We start from the raw sequence: 16,444 nt of genomic DNA, 5'->3' as shown, positions 1-16,444 counted from the left end.
GGTCAGCTTTGTACGTTGAAAAAAAAATGAAATTTAAGGGTTTGAGGGTCCATGCACACCTGGATCTGAATACTTTTGTAATTGCATGTAATTTAAAATGTAGTCTAGTTAATTATTGAAATCTGTCTGTATAGCGCCACCTACTGTTTGCTCTTTCTAATTTATCTGTCCTGCTCACTGAGACATAAGCACTCATTTCCATCCTTCAACTGCCACTAGCTCCAGCAGACAGGGCGCACCTCTGAGAAGAGACACCCCAAGCGGAAAGCTCGAAATCTAGCAGAAAAATTGGAGCAAGGAATATGAAGATCACTGGATCCATGTGAGGTACTGTGCTGGTTCTAGCTTTGTTAGAAAAAGATTGTTAAGTACTAGTTTATGTATGATTTCACTTTTTTACATTAATCATGGGATAACCCTTATAAGTAATGTCCATGTGTTGAAGGATAGTTATGAATATTTTGCATACTATAACCAAAGCTGTTTACAGTGAAACATCTTAACACGTTCTTAAGTATACTTACACTGGGATATTTTCATATGCATCTTCAAAGCTTTCCTAAAAAAAAAAAAAAAAAAAAAAACAGATGATCAGCAAGTATAACTTTCCATTACACTACCACTCCCAAAAAGAAAAGTGAAAGTAATGAATTCAACAACACCCAGAGGTGATCTTGGGTTGTCACTTGCAGTGAACATTGACATCTACTACTGAAATCCTACCCCAGGCAGCCTTTCTGCCTAGCTACCATTAGTATATATGGGTCATTTATTAAGACCAGCGTTTTAGAAGCCAGTCTTAATATCCCTGTGAGGAATATGGATAATCATTTAATGGCAGCCATGATTTTTAACTGATTCACCTTTGTCAGTGTACATGCAAAATAAGTTCTCGCTCCAACCATCTACTTGTCAGATAGCAGAGGTAGTGAACTCCTCTGGCTTCAAGGAGGCCACATGTGGGCATAATTACACCTAACCCAGACAGCACAGAGGCCGGATTAGCTTATCCTGCAGGAAAACTCCCGGCAGGGGGTCTCAGTCCTTGCCCTGATCTATCATTTCCCCCCAGACATCATGGAACTGGCAAATACATATTTGTGTCTCTGTGGCCACGATAAACAGGCCCGTCTGCTGGTGGGATGCCAGGGAAGGGAGATATACATATTTCATTTATGTGGGGAGATAACGGTACCATGCTTGGACTCTACTTGTAGCCGGAACCCAGGCGGGTCTGTTGGTCCCAGAACCATCTCCCTGTGACCTTCTGGTCTGGAGCTATGAACCCTAAAGGGTTTTGTGGGACATTGAGATGCCAGGGTCAGCAGGGAGGGGGGACCCTTCCCAAAGGCGGGAAGAGGAGGGGCCGGCTACAGTTTAAAAAGCTTGTGCCAGCAAGCAGGTGTGTCTTTTCTCTGAAGGAGGGTCACATCGTGCCATGTGTTTAGAGGGACCTGCAACCTGCTGGCATCACTGCCCTCCATGTGAATACAGCTAAGAACTCATCACAACCCAAAAGGACTCGGCCTAGTAATACGGCCTAGTAATACGCTACCGCAGCGTTTGTGTGTGCTTCTGGCGAAACTGAGCCAAACGGATCCGTCCTGCCACACAATGTAAGTCAATGGGGACGAATAATTTTTTACTGACAATAGAAAACGGATCAGTCCTCCATTGACCTTTAAATGTTGTTCAAGACGGATCCGTTTTGACTATATTAAAGATAATACAAACGGATCCGTTCTGAACGGATGCATGCACTTTTATTGTCTGAACGGAGGCGTTTGTGCAGATTCATGACAGATCCACACCAAACGCGAGTGTGAAAGTAGCCCAAGACTGTGGTCTAAAACACTAGTCTTAATAAATGATCCCCTATGTTTTTCAAAGACATCTGTTTGTATGCAAGTACGGAGTTTGTTTACTCAGCTGGCAACATCTCTGAACAGTCTGCTTGTCAATTCATTTCCGAGCATCTGGAATATCATTGACTCTGTACTACTGTAGGCGAAATGTACAGTACACTTAAATAAGAGAACAGAATTGGTAAGTCAGCACTTCCCAGTGCGCAGGTGCACATCACCATGGCTGAAAGCACAAAAGCAAAAAACAATGCAACAGCAGAGGTACAATATAGTGTGGGCTTGGCGTACATGTGGAACCTGCATTACCTGAAATTAATGGAGGCCGTTATGGCACCAGTGAATGTGGCATTTCATTTTAGGTTCCAGTCTTTAAGAGATTGCCTTGACGCCGGCAGGCGGGCACAAATAACCTTGTACAAAATGTATTTGCCAAGAATCTCACATTTATACTGCAGCATGAACATTTTATATTTTCTATAGTGAGTATGGAACTGTTGTATTTACCTCATTTGTGTTTGCAGAGTGCTGTTGCGTTGTTTGTTTTTTGCATAGTAAAATAAAATGATTTTTTATTTTTTTTTAAAGAGGTGAAATGAATGGAAACTGAGGTACAGTACGTCAGCATTGCCATTACACAGTAGAAAGAGTCTTCTGCTTCCACCACCATTTTATTTCCAGCACCGACGTCTGCTGCAAATAGCTGACCATGGGGGGGATGTCAGGTGTCAGACACACATTGATCTGATAGGTCATCAATATCCTTTTAAATACCGAATGCACAGTTTCAGGACTGTCAAATTTGCTGCTTTTCTATCTAGTTGAAAAAAGTTTTGAGAAATTTAATAAAAAATTTAAATTCACATCACCCCCCCTCTTTCCCAAAATGAAATATCTGCTAATATATTGCATTGCTGAAAATGCCCATATTAAAAAAATCTTCATCAATTTACTTCAGCCCCCCAAAAAACTGAATAAAAAGGTTATCAAAAAGTCATACACACCCTAAAATGGCATCAATAAAAACTACAGATCATCCTGAAAAGCTACCACACAAGTTATGGGGGGGGGGGGGGGGGGGGGGGGGGCAGAATTCGGAGATAAAAAGAGAAACAAAAATTGGTCCAAAGTTAAACACAAGAAAAGTTATACAAATATGGTATCGCTGTAATTGATCTGACCCAGAGAATGAAGAGCACAAGTCAGTTTTACCATGTAGTGAACATCATAAAAACAAAACCCATAAAACTGTGCCAGAATTGCATTTTTTTTTATCCAATTCCACCACATTTGGAATTTTTTTTCCCAGCTTCCCACTAAATTGTATGCAATATTAAAAGGGAACCTGTCATGTGGATATTTGATTATAATCTAACTAATTATATACAATCATTAACTACTAAAAAGTACCTTAGATGTATTCACTTACTGGTGTGACAGATGGTTACCTCATAATATACACACAAAATGCCGCATGCTAATGAGCTGATTGGAGTCCGGCATGATGTCATTGAGTCCAGTGTATATTTAATTCAGAGCTATAGCCACTCCCCTGCCCACCTGCTGCTGATTCCTATGGAAACAAACTGTCATTCAGCAGCAGGTGGCCGGGGAGAGTCCGGAGCTCATGAATATTCATGACTCATCATTATTCAGCTGGAGCTTTTCAATACAAGATGTTGGCAGATTGACTGGGTCAATTAAAGAAAGTGACCCAGCATTTTGCTAGGAGAATCAGTCACTTATTTATGTGCCCTTAGTTAGGACACCATACAACTGGTGACAGGTTCCCTTTAAATGGGAACGGAAGACAAAAATAGCTGTCAGGAAGAGGTTCTACTATGTAGATAGCAGCTTAAGGCTTGGCAAGTACCAGCTTGGAAGACTGGTTGGGAATTTATGTAGATGGCATGCAGATAAACATTAAAAAGAGGCTGCAGTTCTCACATTAGTGCCTCGACTCCTTCAGATAGCTGATCCGCAGGGGTGCAGAGTAAGACCCCCACCAATCTGATACTGATAGTTTATCCAAAGAATCTGGAAAATTCCTTTAAAAAAGGTAGGAACACCATTCACTTGTACTTATTTTGGCCTAAGCCCTTATCTCTGAACTCCTGGCAGCTCATGAACACTCAGTCTTTGTAAACATGCTGAAAAACATGTGCATTCTAGCCAAGATTGATTATTCATATGACTCCCTTCCCACTAGAAAACCCCAAGTGTAATTCAATATGATGGATTTTAAAACAGTGGCCCAAATAAAAAAATATATAAATCTTCTTTCATCAAATAACGAAGTCTCCCTCCCAATTAATACTTCCACACATCGGTAGTCAATTTTCTACAAAATCAGCGGCTTCGCCAGGAGGTGAAACGCGCGTCGAGGTCTTGCGCTTAGGGTCTAGTATCCTCCTGTGTTCACCATGTCTTCAGGTACGTCCTGTGTATAGTATAGCTCGACACCTATATATGGTATTTCTTTACATCCATATTGGGCCTCAGATATCTCTCAGACCATCGCTATACCTTGGGATTTAGTCACAGATCAGACTTGAGATATTTTGTATTATACTTGTCAGTCTTGGTTGCCTATGATCCCTGGACGTTGTGGGATAACTCATGGACATCCAGCTATTACTATTTTCTGCAATGTACTATACAGCCCAATTGGGGTGATTATTATTTATTGCTATGCAGATTTGGTTGTCCTTGAATTATAGCCCCCTTACCTGCTAGCCACCTAGTGCTTTCGCTTCTCTGTACACTGTTTACCATCCTGTCTTTTCCCCATATTTTATATTTGATAATAAATTGATATTTTGATATATTATTTCCACTTGCTTGTTTGATACTATATTGGATGCCGTACAGGTGGAATGTTTTGCTGTCTAGTTTAGACAGAGAGGTTTTTGTAGGTTAACATGTACCACACAGCCAGTACTTGCCAGATATTCCTGCAGCTCCTTTAATGTTGCTGTAGGCCTCTTGGTAGCCTCCCAGACCAGTTTTCTTCTCGTCTTTTCATCAATTTTGGAGGGACGTCCAGTTCTTGGTAATGTTACTGTTGTGCCATATTTTCTCCACTTGATGATAACTGTCTTCACTGTGTTCCATGGTATATCTAATGCCTTGGAAATTATTTTGTACCCTTCTCCTGACTGATACCTTTTAAGAATGAGATCTCCCTGCAGCTCATGTGCTGCTGTCTAAAAGTGAGCTGTTCAAAAGGGCATCCCTGCGTGAAATATTCCCAAAAAATGCATTAGCCAATAGAAGCCTGGTCACATGACCCTTAGACCCCACAAAGCTTTCTCCAGCACATCCCAAAGATTCTCAATGGGGTTAAGGTATTTAAGACTTTGCACAGCAGTTAGACTCTACCATCATCAATGTAAGATTGAATTCAGGAGTTTCATTTGGTCCCATTGCCACAGGTGTATAAAATCCATCACCTAGCCATGCAGTCTGTCTTTACAGACAGTTATGAAAGAATGGGCCATTTAAAAAAAAAAAAAAAAAAAAAAAAAAAAAATACAGAATTTGAGCGTGGCACTGTAATAGGATGCCACTGTTGTAACAAATCATTGAAATTTCTTCCATCCTAGATATTACATGAACTGAGTGGTATTATTACTAGGGTGTTGTTTTTCAGGGAGTGCCCTAAGCTCTTAGTTCCAGTGAAGGTAAATCTTATCCATTGAAAGACATTTTGGACAAGTATATGCTCCCAACTTTGTATGAACAGTTTGGGGAAGGTCCTTCTCTGTTCCAGCATGACTGTGCTCCAGGCCCTCTCATCTAACATCAGTGTTTGCTCATTCACCCAGTAGAGCATTTTTGGAGGTCAAAAATTTCCATACACAGTCCAAAATCATGTAGAAAGCCTTCCCAGAAGAGCGGAGCCGCTTTGGCTGCAAAGGGAGGACCAACTAAATACTAATGGATACATACGGATTTGGAATTGAATGTCATAAAAGCTTTGGCAGTACTTTTGTCCATATACAGTACTGTATATACATATAGTTTGTTTTTGCATCATCTCATTCAGGGAGTCACAATTGTTGTATTTTTCCATTGATGAAGCTGTGTGAGGGCTTGTAATCTGCAGAGTGAGTTGACGCTTTCATTAGTACAGTAACAACTGCTTGATTGCTTTGTATTACATTATATGGGCGGCAGGCTGAAAAAATATATATATTAATACTGCTTTTTTAACAACATTCATTGTGCCGGTTAAATATCATAATTTTATAGTTCAGGTAGTTACGGATGCAGCAATACCAATTACATTTTTATATTTTGACGCCATAAAGCATTTTAAACTATTTAAAATAAAATTGTCACTTTAACTTCTTATTGATTGGGGAAGGGGGGGTTGCTAACAAGCACAGATTTTCCCAGGTCATGGAGAAGAGGATCTATGCCCTTTTTCCTAGCCCTACATACAGCCTGTCGGCACATCCCCAATTGCTGAGAGTCGGCTAGAGGGGAGGGGGCTACTTCACCATGACCCATCTGAGGCTGTATAGCACATAGAAAAGATGCAAGCCAGACCTTGTTTTAAAGGTAATATAAGTTTTAACCAAGGCTACAAGGATTACGGTGCTAGTCTCCATACAGCCTTTAGAAATCAGGTTGGGAGTTATAACTGCAGCTAATACTTTAGATCTCTAGCTGCTATACAGACTATACTCCAGACTATAAGACAGGTGGACTTTTTAGCAAGATTTTTTTCTTGCTAAAAAAAAAGCGCATCTTACAGAACAAAAATACAGTAGAAGGTCTGGTGGAGTGTATTCAAACAGGTTATCAGCAACTATTATCTATTATCCATCAGAAGTTATGCCAGCAGTCAGTGTCAAGCTCTGAATTGTGGACTACCTAGCATTTATTCTGGTGGCATCTGAGGGGCGCAGAGGAGAAATTAGTAATCTCCTAATCAAAAAGAAAGTTCAGAAAGTGTTATCACAATTGGCATATATTCCAATTTTCATTTATTTCAAGGAATGGTTTAAACTAAAATAAGTCACCTGACTGGTTGCTGTAGAAAACGCTGAGGGCATGTTCACAATGTCAAAGTCTGCCACAGATTCAGCAGTGGAAAACGGGTGTTTTCAGCTGCTAAATCCACATACAAAACTCCACCAATAGTTTCCCCATTGACGAATCTAAAAAATAAAATCCACCTTCTGCACACAGTGTAAAACTGGTACTCTTCTTCAGAAGCTGATCAGAAAAATGCTTGAGAAAAGCAGATTTGATTGTGAATTTCATAGAAGAAAAACAAAAACCTGTTCTAAAACTCTTGTAAAAACGCTAAAACTACCACCAAAAAACGTTTTCAGCTATTGATCTGTTACAGATTTTTCTGACGTGGCTTTTAGTCATGTGAACACACCCTTTGTGTTTCTCTTTAACTAAACTAGTCCATCAAGGTGAAGGAATGCACAGTCATAGTTCTATGTCCTAGCACGGTGCCTTCTCTTTACCAGGAAATCAGAAAAGCTATATAACAGGTCCTTGGTAGAACTAAAGGTTATCTGCGGGCTGTACTGGCAGGAAGGAAAATCTGCTTTAGTCTTCTTTTTAGATGTTCGCTCAAAAAAAAAAAAAAAGAAAGTTTGATATACTATAGAAGACTTCGGCAAAGTCCTATCTTCCCGATTCGATCCGCATGGCCTGTAGATTAAAGGGAACCTGTCACCTCCAAAAAACATCCCAAGCCGGCAGCAGTACCGGAGAGTAGCCAGCAGCGTGTTTGTAACGATCATTTTCCTACTGCAGGCAGATGGAGCAGGAAGCTGTAAAAACGTTCAATCCCCTGCCGGCGCGCTTCTCTAGTCAGGCTTGAAGTCACGGAGGCAGCGGCCCCCTTGCTTCAAGTCACTGTAACCACGCCCCCTTCCTGCCCCTTCACTGTGACTGACAGCGAAGGCAGCCGAACTGTCGTGGATAAGCGCTGTCAGTCACAGCAATATGGCAGGGAAGGGGGCGTGGTTACCGTGACTTGAAGCAAGGAGGCCGCTGCCTCTGTGACTTCAAGCCTGACCAGAGAAGCGCGTCGGCAGGGGATTAAAGAACGTTTTTATAGCTCCTGCTTCATCTGCCTGCAGTAGAAAAATGATCGTTACAAACACGCTGCTGGCTACTCTCAGGTACTGCTGCCGGCTTGAAATGTTTTTTGGAGGTGACAGGTTCCCTTTAAAGAGATATCCTCTTAGAGGGGTATTTCCATCTCAGATATTTATGGCATATTGCTAGAATCTGCTAACAATGTCAGATTGGTGAGGGACCTGCACCAATCTACAAAACATGCTGCCCTGCAGCGAAGGATAATGTACTGCGCAGGCACGACCACCCTCCGTTCACCACTATGGGAGTTTAGAAAAAGCAGACCGCTGGTTCGGCTATTTCCCGCAGTCCCATGGTGGTGAATCGAGAGGTGGCCGTCTCCATTCACTGCTCAGGGAGGTCTAAAAAATATGGACTTTGGGGTCCCCGTTCTGGTTATAGGAGTCCCAGAGGTGACATTCAGGTGATATAAGGGTGGACCAAAATGGAGCGGATAATTCTTCAACAAAGTAGCCAATAAAATTACTGGCAATGCATTTTATAAGATGCAACTTTACAAATGGAGGAGTGAAAAACTAAATAAAAATTAGGATTTTTTTAAGAATACACTCTTACAGTGCTACTACACATGAGCCAGAGCCACGGGTACCACTCAGCAGTTAGTGCCAATGCCAGGCTGCACCTGGCCTGTTCTGTTTCAAGTGGCAAGTCCAGGTGTGGCCTGGCAATTAGTGGCAAGCACAGTCCAGTATCCACGACTCACGGCACATGTGTAACAGCTCCATGATTAACGTCCACCAATCTCGTTTTAATTGGCTAACTAATTGGTTGCTAAGCCTTTTAGGAATATCTTTTTCAGTGCCTGTATCTCTTCTTTTAGAAGGAACCTGTCTGTCGCCATGAAAATGCGTAATAATCTGCAGGCAGCAGGAGGAGCGGAGCAGATTGATCTTTTTCTGGTAATCTCTACGTTTAAACTCCAGCTCGTTCTGGGCCTTGAAGCCCGTGACTGACAGCTGTCTAACACAGTTATAGAGGTAAGGCTGTCAAACCTCCTTGAGTTCAAAGCCCAGAACGAGCAGGAACTTAAGTGTAGAGATTACACGTTTTACTGAAACTATAATAACAATCTGCTCCGCTCTTCCTGCTCTATAACATGCTGCCTGAAGCTCAACCACAATGTTCATTGTGACAGGTTCCCTTTAATAACCCTAATTATACACCCAAATGAGTTCCAGTAACCAGACATACTCACCGTGCTGGTACACGAATATATTTGTACACCCTTTTTTCTTATGCATTCTTTCGAATAAGAAAACTGACATGAAATACGAGGATAAACCAAATTCCTTTTAATAGACATCTCAAAGGTTTCCAGATTTCCACACCTAGCAAGAGGACATGGCAAGGTGTTAAATGTCTTGTCCTGCTTGCATTTCTCCTGAAGGAACTATACCCCTGTAGGGCTCAAAATCTAATAACCTTACATTTTCTTGACTTGAATAAGAGGTTCTCACTGCTGCAGGGCTGAACTTCTAAATGCCAATAATTATACTGAGGAGACCAAGGTGTTACTGTAATATATTATACCCCGACAAGACAAAATGCTACGATCACTAAACAGCTTTGCGGTGAGCTCAAAGGGAACACCTGGAGCTGCTCTAAGGGTAGGTTCACATCAGCCTAGCAGAGTTCCCCTCAACCGACCGCATTAACCATAATGGGATACGGCCGCAATCCGGACAAAAGCCTTGGCATGCAAAAGTTTTTTCCGTATTCTAATCGTAAATGGTTGTTGCTGTGTAGACGTCCCTAAAATTAAACACTAGAAAATGACTGCCTGATTGGAACGTTAAAACAAAATAATGAACTTCGTTTTTTTTTCATTAAAAAGTCAGACTCAAAACTCAAATGTGTCAGGCTAGGGTATATCCCCCAGGTGCGGGGAGGAGACATACAAATTAAACTTATGTCTCCTATCCCTAATGTCAATGTGCACATCAGTGTTACTCTGGAATCTGGACATCCACACCTCCTCAATCACAAGGTAGGTATACTGTTCAGTACCCTATCACTGCCATAGGGGAGCTCACTACAGAGATGGCACTAAACAGATCGGCAGTCCATGTGGACACAACTGATTAACCAATCTGGACACCTCGTTCACACGTCCGCAACATGTTTTGCGGATCCACAGATCCTCAAAACACTGACAGCGGCAATGTGCGTTCAGCATTTTGCGGACCGCACATTGCCGTCACTAATAGAATATGCCTGTTCTTGTCCGCAATTGCGGACAAGAATAGGACATGTTCTATTTTTTTGTGGAATGGAAGTGCGGCCCCATAGGAATAAATGGGTCTGCAATTCCGTTCTGCAAAATGCGGAACGAAATTGCGGACCTGTGAATGGAGCCTGAATGCAGCCCTGTGTCTCACTACCCCTGCTCTATGTGTGGTACACCCACACTTCATCAGGAGCAGGTACAGGAGGTGGATAGGTACATGTAGTGTGATCAGATTCCTGCACAGAGTGGCATGCAGGATAGCAGTGTATCGGCCGTACCGGCCGCCGATGTAACGTTATATTTTCCTACGCTCGTCACTTCCGGTCGCCCCGGACATTATGTGATGAGGTGTGTCGCACCGCACAGGCACACAACGACAGGGTAGGGAAATTTCACAGCAGAGTGTCCATGCGCTGGGAGCCTCGCCAGCGGTTAGGGTAGAGAAAAATTATTGACCAGTGCACAGGCGCGGTGATCGGATGGATGTTCTCAGTTGGACACCGGCCGACACTGCGCATGAGTCGGGAGCCTCACCAGCAGTTAGGGAAGGGAAAAATTACATATGGGCCAGTGCCTTTTCCCTACCCTAACCGCTGGTGAAGCTCCCAGTGCACAGTGTCGGCCGATGTCCAGCTGAGAACATCCATCCGATCACCGCGCCTGCGCACTGGCCCATAATTTTTCTCTACCCTAACCGCTGGCGAGGCTCCCAGCGCATGCGCACTCTGCTGTGAAATTTCCCTACCCCATCATTGTGCGCCTGCGCTGCGCGGCACACCTCCTCACGTCATGTCCGGTGCGACCGGAAGTGACTAGGGTAGGGAAATATAACGTTACACCGGCTCTAAATAGCTCTAACTCCACCCTCAGCAGACGCGGTCCCAGAGGGTAGCCAATCACAGCGGAGGTGTGCGAGACAACTCCTCCCGTTGTGCGGCTCCCAATGAAAGTATAGTGTAGCGGTGCTGAGAAATGTTGCTGTTAATAGCAACCACACGGGTGGGGAAAACTATTGGTGGCTCAAATAGGTGGTTCTATATTCACTGTAGAAACATTTGTTGGTACGATCCATCTGAGGGTTTAGATGTCAGGTAAAATATCATAGATACTTCCCACCAGGTTGGGAATGTTGCACACATAACAGGGGAATGAGCTGACTGTTACATCTATATCCTGTCAAGTTAGGATAAGTCTACACGACTACATTTGTCGCGCGACAATTTTTATAATGGCAGGTCTATGGTGTCGCACTGCAACATACTGTGACGCAACAGTCGCAGAAAATCCATTCGAGATGGATTTTTCTGCGACTGTTGCGTTGCAGTCGCAGCATGTTGCAGTGCGACACCATAGACTGCTATTACAATTGTCGCGCGACATTAGTGCAATGAAATGTTGCGCTACAAATGTTGCAGTGTAGTTGTGCCCTGTCACGCGACAAATGTCGTCGTGTAGACCTAGCCTTACAGTCAGATGGAAAAATCATGATGCAGAGGATCGTTTGAAACTAGACCGGGTATACACACAATTATTACTAATAAACGTTGTAACGATGGTATATAGGTTAGAACGAACATGATTTGGCGTGTGATAATTGTATATCAATGATTCCTCACCATACTGTACACAATATAGCACACGCAATATTTAGTTCCTATCCCCATATCCTACATAAGGATAGACTGATCTAAAAAGAAGTCACCTCAGATGAAACACGCATACGAAACGGCATCATTTTAAACCCTGCCGTTTCACGGTTTGCATCCTGAAAATCCATTGCGCTTCTTTACGTAGTAAGTGTCCACATCACCCCCTCGTGTGGGTCGCAACTCCCCCAACATGGCACTCATGACATGACGAGCAACTGGTGTTTCTGCCTCACTCCTGATGTCGGAAAGAGGTTCACCAATCCTCTTTCTGAATTCACGCTTCGTTTTGCCAATGTACTGTATACCGCATACACAGGTTAGAAGATAGATCACTCCTATTGTTTTGCAATTTATAAGAGGATTTTTAGTCCATACGTCGCCCCTGTACTTGTGCTACTGAAATATTTACCCCTCTTGATGTACTTCTAGAAGGAGCATGTTCCACATGGGAACATGCCTTTGGCATCATTTTTCAGCCATGATCTGGCTGGTCTTGGGGTAACATACAAGCTATGGACCAAATGATCTCTTAGATGGCGATTCCGCTGATAGGCACTGGAGGGATTTTGCGTCAGCAGGTGCCAATGGAGGGGTCCGTTTTCAAAATCCCCCTGTACGCCGACATAATCTCCTTAATCTCCCAATGGGATCCATCATATGTGTCGACAATCCTGCACATAATGTTTTCCTCCTTCCTAACCTTTGGGCACAAAAGTTGTTCACGATTGCAACTAATTGCATGTTGGTATGCCATTTTTAAGATTCCTGAGGGTACCCATGATTCTTAAATGGGACCTGAAGGTCCCCCGCTGCCAACCTAAAGTCTGCCAACTCTGAGCAGTTTCTCCGGGCTCTTAGATACTGCCCTTTAGGGATCCCCCTTTAAGAGCTAGTGGGTGGCCGCTCTCCCATCTCCGGAGATTGTCCGTGGCAGTAGGTTTCCTGAATAGATTAGTTGTTATTCTACCTGTTGTATCCAGTGTGAGAGAGGTCCAAGAATGATAATTCCTTGGCCTCTATGGTGGATGTAAAAAATAGCCCCAATTTACTACGTAAAGAAGCTCAATGGATTTTCAGGATGCAAACCGTGAAACGGCAGGGTTTAAATGATGCCATTTCGTATGCGTGTTTCATCTGAGGTGACTTCTTTTTAGAGCAGTCTATCCTTATATAGGATATGGGGATAGGAACTAAATATTGCGTGTGATATATTGTGTACAATATGGTGAGGAATTATTGATATACAATTACATGTCCTTCTCAAAAAATTAGCATATTGTGATAAAGTTCATTATTTTCTGTAATGTACTGATAAACATTAGACTTTCATATATTTTAGATTCATTACACACAACTGAAGTAGTTCAAGCCTTTTATTGTTTTAATATTGATGATTTTGGCATACAGCTCATGAAAACCCAAAATTCCTATCTCAAAAAATTAGCATATCATGAAAAGGTTCTCTAAACGAGCTATTAACCTAATCATCTGAATCAACTAATTAACTCTAAACACCTGCAAAAGATTCCTGAGGCTTTTAAAAACTCCCAGCCTGGTTCATTACTCAAAACCGCAATCATGGGTAAGACTGCCGACCTGACTGCTGTCCAGAAGGCCATCATTGACACCCTCAAGCGAGAGGGTAAGACACAAAAAGAAATTTCTGAACGAATAGTCTGTTCCCAGAGTGCTGTATCAAGGCACCTCAGTGGGAAGTCTGTGGGAAGGAAAAAGTGTGGCAGAAAACGCTGCACAATGAGAAGAGGTGACCGGACCCTGAGGAAGATTGTGGAGAAGGACCGATTCCAGACCTTGGGGGACCTGCGGAAGCAGTGGACTGAGTCTGGAGTAGAAACATCCAGAGCCACCGTGTACAGGCGTGTGCAGGAAATGGGCTACAGGTGCCGCATTCCCCAGGTCAAGCCACTTTTGAACCAGAAACAGCGGCAGAAGCGCCTGACCTGGGCTGAAGAGAAGCAGCACTGGACTGTTGCATGTCATTCGGAAATCAAGGTGCCAGAGTCTGGAGGAAGACTGGGGAGAGGGAAATGCCAAAATGCCTGAAGTCCAGTGTCAAGTACCCACAGTCAGTGATGGTCTGGGGTGCCATGTCAGCTGCTGGTGTTGGTCCACTGTGTTTTATCAAGGGCAGGGTCAATGCAGCTAGCTATCAGGAGATTTTGGAGCACTTCATGCTTCCATCTGCTGAAAAGCTTTATGGAGATGAAGATTTCATTTTTCAGCACGACCTGGCAGCTGCTCACAGTGCCAAAACCACTGGTAAATGGTTTACTGACCATGGTATTACTGTGCTCAATTGGCCTGCCAACTCTCCTGACCTGAACCCCATAGAGAATCTGTGGGATATTGGGAAGAGAAAGTTGAGAGACGCAAGACCCAACACTCTGGATGAGCTTAAGGCCGCATTGAAGCATCCTGGGCCTCCATAACACCTCAGCAGTGCCACAGGCTGATTGCCTCCATGCCACGCCGCACTGAAGCAGTCATTTCTGCAAAAGGATTCCCGATCAAGTATTGAGTGCATAACTGAACATAATTATTTGAAGGTTGACTTTTTTTGTATTAAAAACACTTTTCTTTTATTGGTCGGATGAAATATGCAAATTTTTTTAAATTTGCATATTTGGGTTTGGGTTTTCATGAGCTGTATGCCAAAATCATCAATATTAAAACAATAAAAGGCTTGAACTACTTCAGTTGGTGTGTAATGAATCTAAAATATATGAAAGTCTAATGTTTATCAGTACATTACAGAAAATAATGAACTTTATCACAATATGCTAATTTTTTTAGAAGGACCTGTATATCACACGCCAAATCATGTTAGTTCTAACCCATATACGATCATTACAACGTTTATTAGTAATAATTGTGTGTATACCCGGTCTAGTTTCAAACGATCCTCTGCGTCATGTTTTTCCATCTGACTGTAACTTGACAGGATATAGATGTAACAGTCCGCTTATTCCCCTGTTACGTGCGCAACATTCCCAACCTCCTGATGGGAAGAATTTATGATGTTTTACCAGGCAGTAATTTTCTAAAGTTTTTTTCCGACCTGAAGCCTGCAGTTTGCCGGAAAGTCGCCATATCCCATTAAAGTCAATGGTGTCCAGAGGTGAAGGCCAGTATCTGGCTAGGCCAGATCCAAAGATCTTTGCCAGAGCAGCCTGCCGAATCTGTTATATGCAAATGTGAACCTACCCCAAAAATGAAAGGGGTCACTAGGTGATATACGCCAGAAAACGTGGGCATGGCATGGGCAGTTCGCCAGGCCCGTCTCATCATTTTGTATGCCCGTTTTAGATGTAGAAAATGTTCTAAGTGTACGTCAGCAAGGAAGCTGAAGTAGATTTAGACCGGTGGCAGATGTGCCGAACTTTGACAACTCCTGCGCTGGCGGTGGATCCAAGACGCTGATCTTAACAAATTATCCCCTAAATGTTTTCTTATGAGCATATCCACACGTCTAAAGCAAAAAAATCTGCAGCAGATTTTTTTTTACCAAATTGTGCATAGTTTTGTTGTGGATTTCAATGCGGTAAGGATTCTGATTTCCAATGACTGATCTCAATACCAGAAAATAGAAACGCTAGTGTGAAAGTAGCCTCAGTCACACATGGACACATTCCAAAAGCTGGTTTTCCACGTTGAGATTCTTGGATGCAGTTTTTGAGTTGAAAGGCAGAAGTAGATTGAAAAAAAGAAGAGGAGGAGAAGACTAAAAACCTACAACAACCTAATATTATCAAAAAATATATATTTATGTTTTGCCCCCGGATTAAAAATCAAATCCTAAACCAAAAAATAAAAAAAATTAATGGGACGATAACTCTAAAATATATAATAATCTTTATTTTATTTAAAATATTTACAAACCGGATTCCCAAAAAGTTGGGACACTACACAAATCGTGAATATAAACTGAATGCAATGATGTGGAGGTGCCAACTTCTAATATTTTATTCAGAATAGAACATAAATCACGGAACAAAAGTTTAAACTGAGAAAATGTACCATTTTAAAGGGAAAAAATGTTGAATCAGAATTTCATGGTGTCAACAAATCCCCAAAAAGTTGGGACAAGGCCATTTTCACCACTGTGTGGCATCTCCCCTTCTTCTTACAACACTCAACAGATGCCTGGGGACCGAGGAGACCAGTTTCTCAAGTTTAGAAATAGGAATGCTCTCCCATTCTTGTCTAATACAGGCCTCTAACTGTTCAATCGTCTTGGGCCTTCTTTGTTGCACCTTCCTCTTTATGATGCGCCAAATGTTCTCTATAGGTGAAAGATCTGGACTGCAGACTGGCCATTTCAGTACCCGGATCCTTCTCCTACGCAGCCATGATGTTGTGATTGATGCAGAATGTGGTCTGGCATTATCTTGTTGAAAAATGCAGGGTCTTCCCTGAAAGAGATGACGTCTGGAATGGGAGCATATGTTGTTCTAGAACCTGAATATATTTTTCTGCATTGATGGTGCCTTTCCAGACATGCAAGCTGCCCATGCCACACGCACTCATGCAACCCCATACCATCAGAGATGCAG

At 42.6% G+C, this 16,444-nt stretch overlaps 1 protein-coding gene across 1 annotated transcript in view; it reads right to left on the bottom strand.

Annotated features, from left to right (window-relative positions):
• TTC39B (tetratricopeptide repeat domain 39B) overlaps positions 1-16,444 on the bottom strand; it is a 106,637-nt gene that overhangs the window by 46,591 nt on the left and 43,602 nt on the right. The window contains exon 2 of the mRNA XM_044272250.1: positions 525-559. Coding sequence (XP_044128185.1) covers positions 525-559 — 35 coding nt within the window. The remainder of the gene's footprint in view (positions 1-524; positions 560-16,444) is intronic.

The sequence above is a fragment of the Bufo gargarizans genome, chromosome 1, assembly GCF_014858855.1.
Source record: "Bufo gargarizans isolate SCDJY-AF-19 chromosome 1, ASM1485885v1, whole genome shotgun sequence".
Lineage (NCBI taxonomy): Eukaryota > Metazoa > Chordata > Amphibia > Anura > Bufonidae > Bufo > Bufo gargarizans.
The sequence above is the reverse complement of the archived record's forward strand: the minus strand, read 5'-3'. Positions and strand labels throughout refer to the sequence as shown.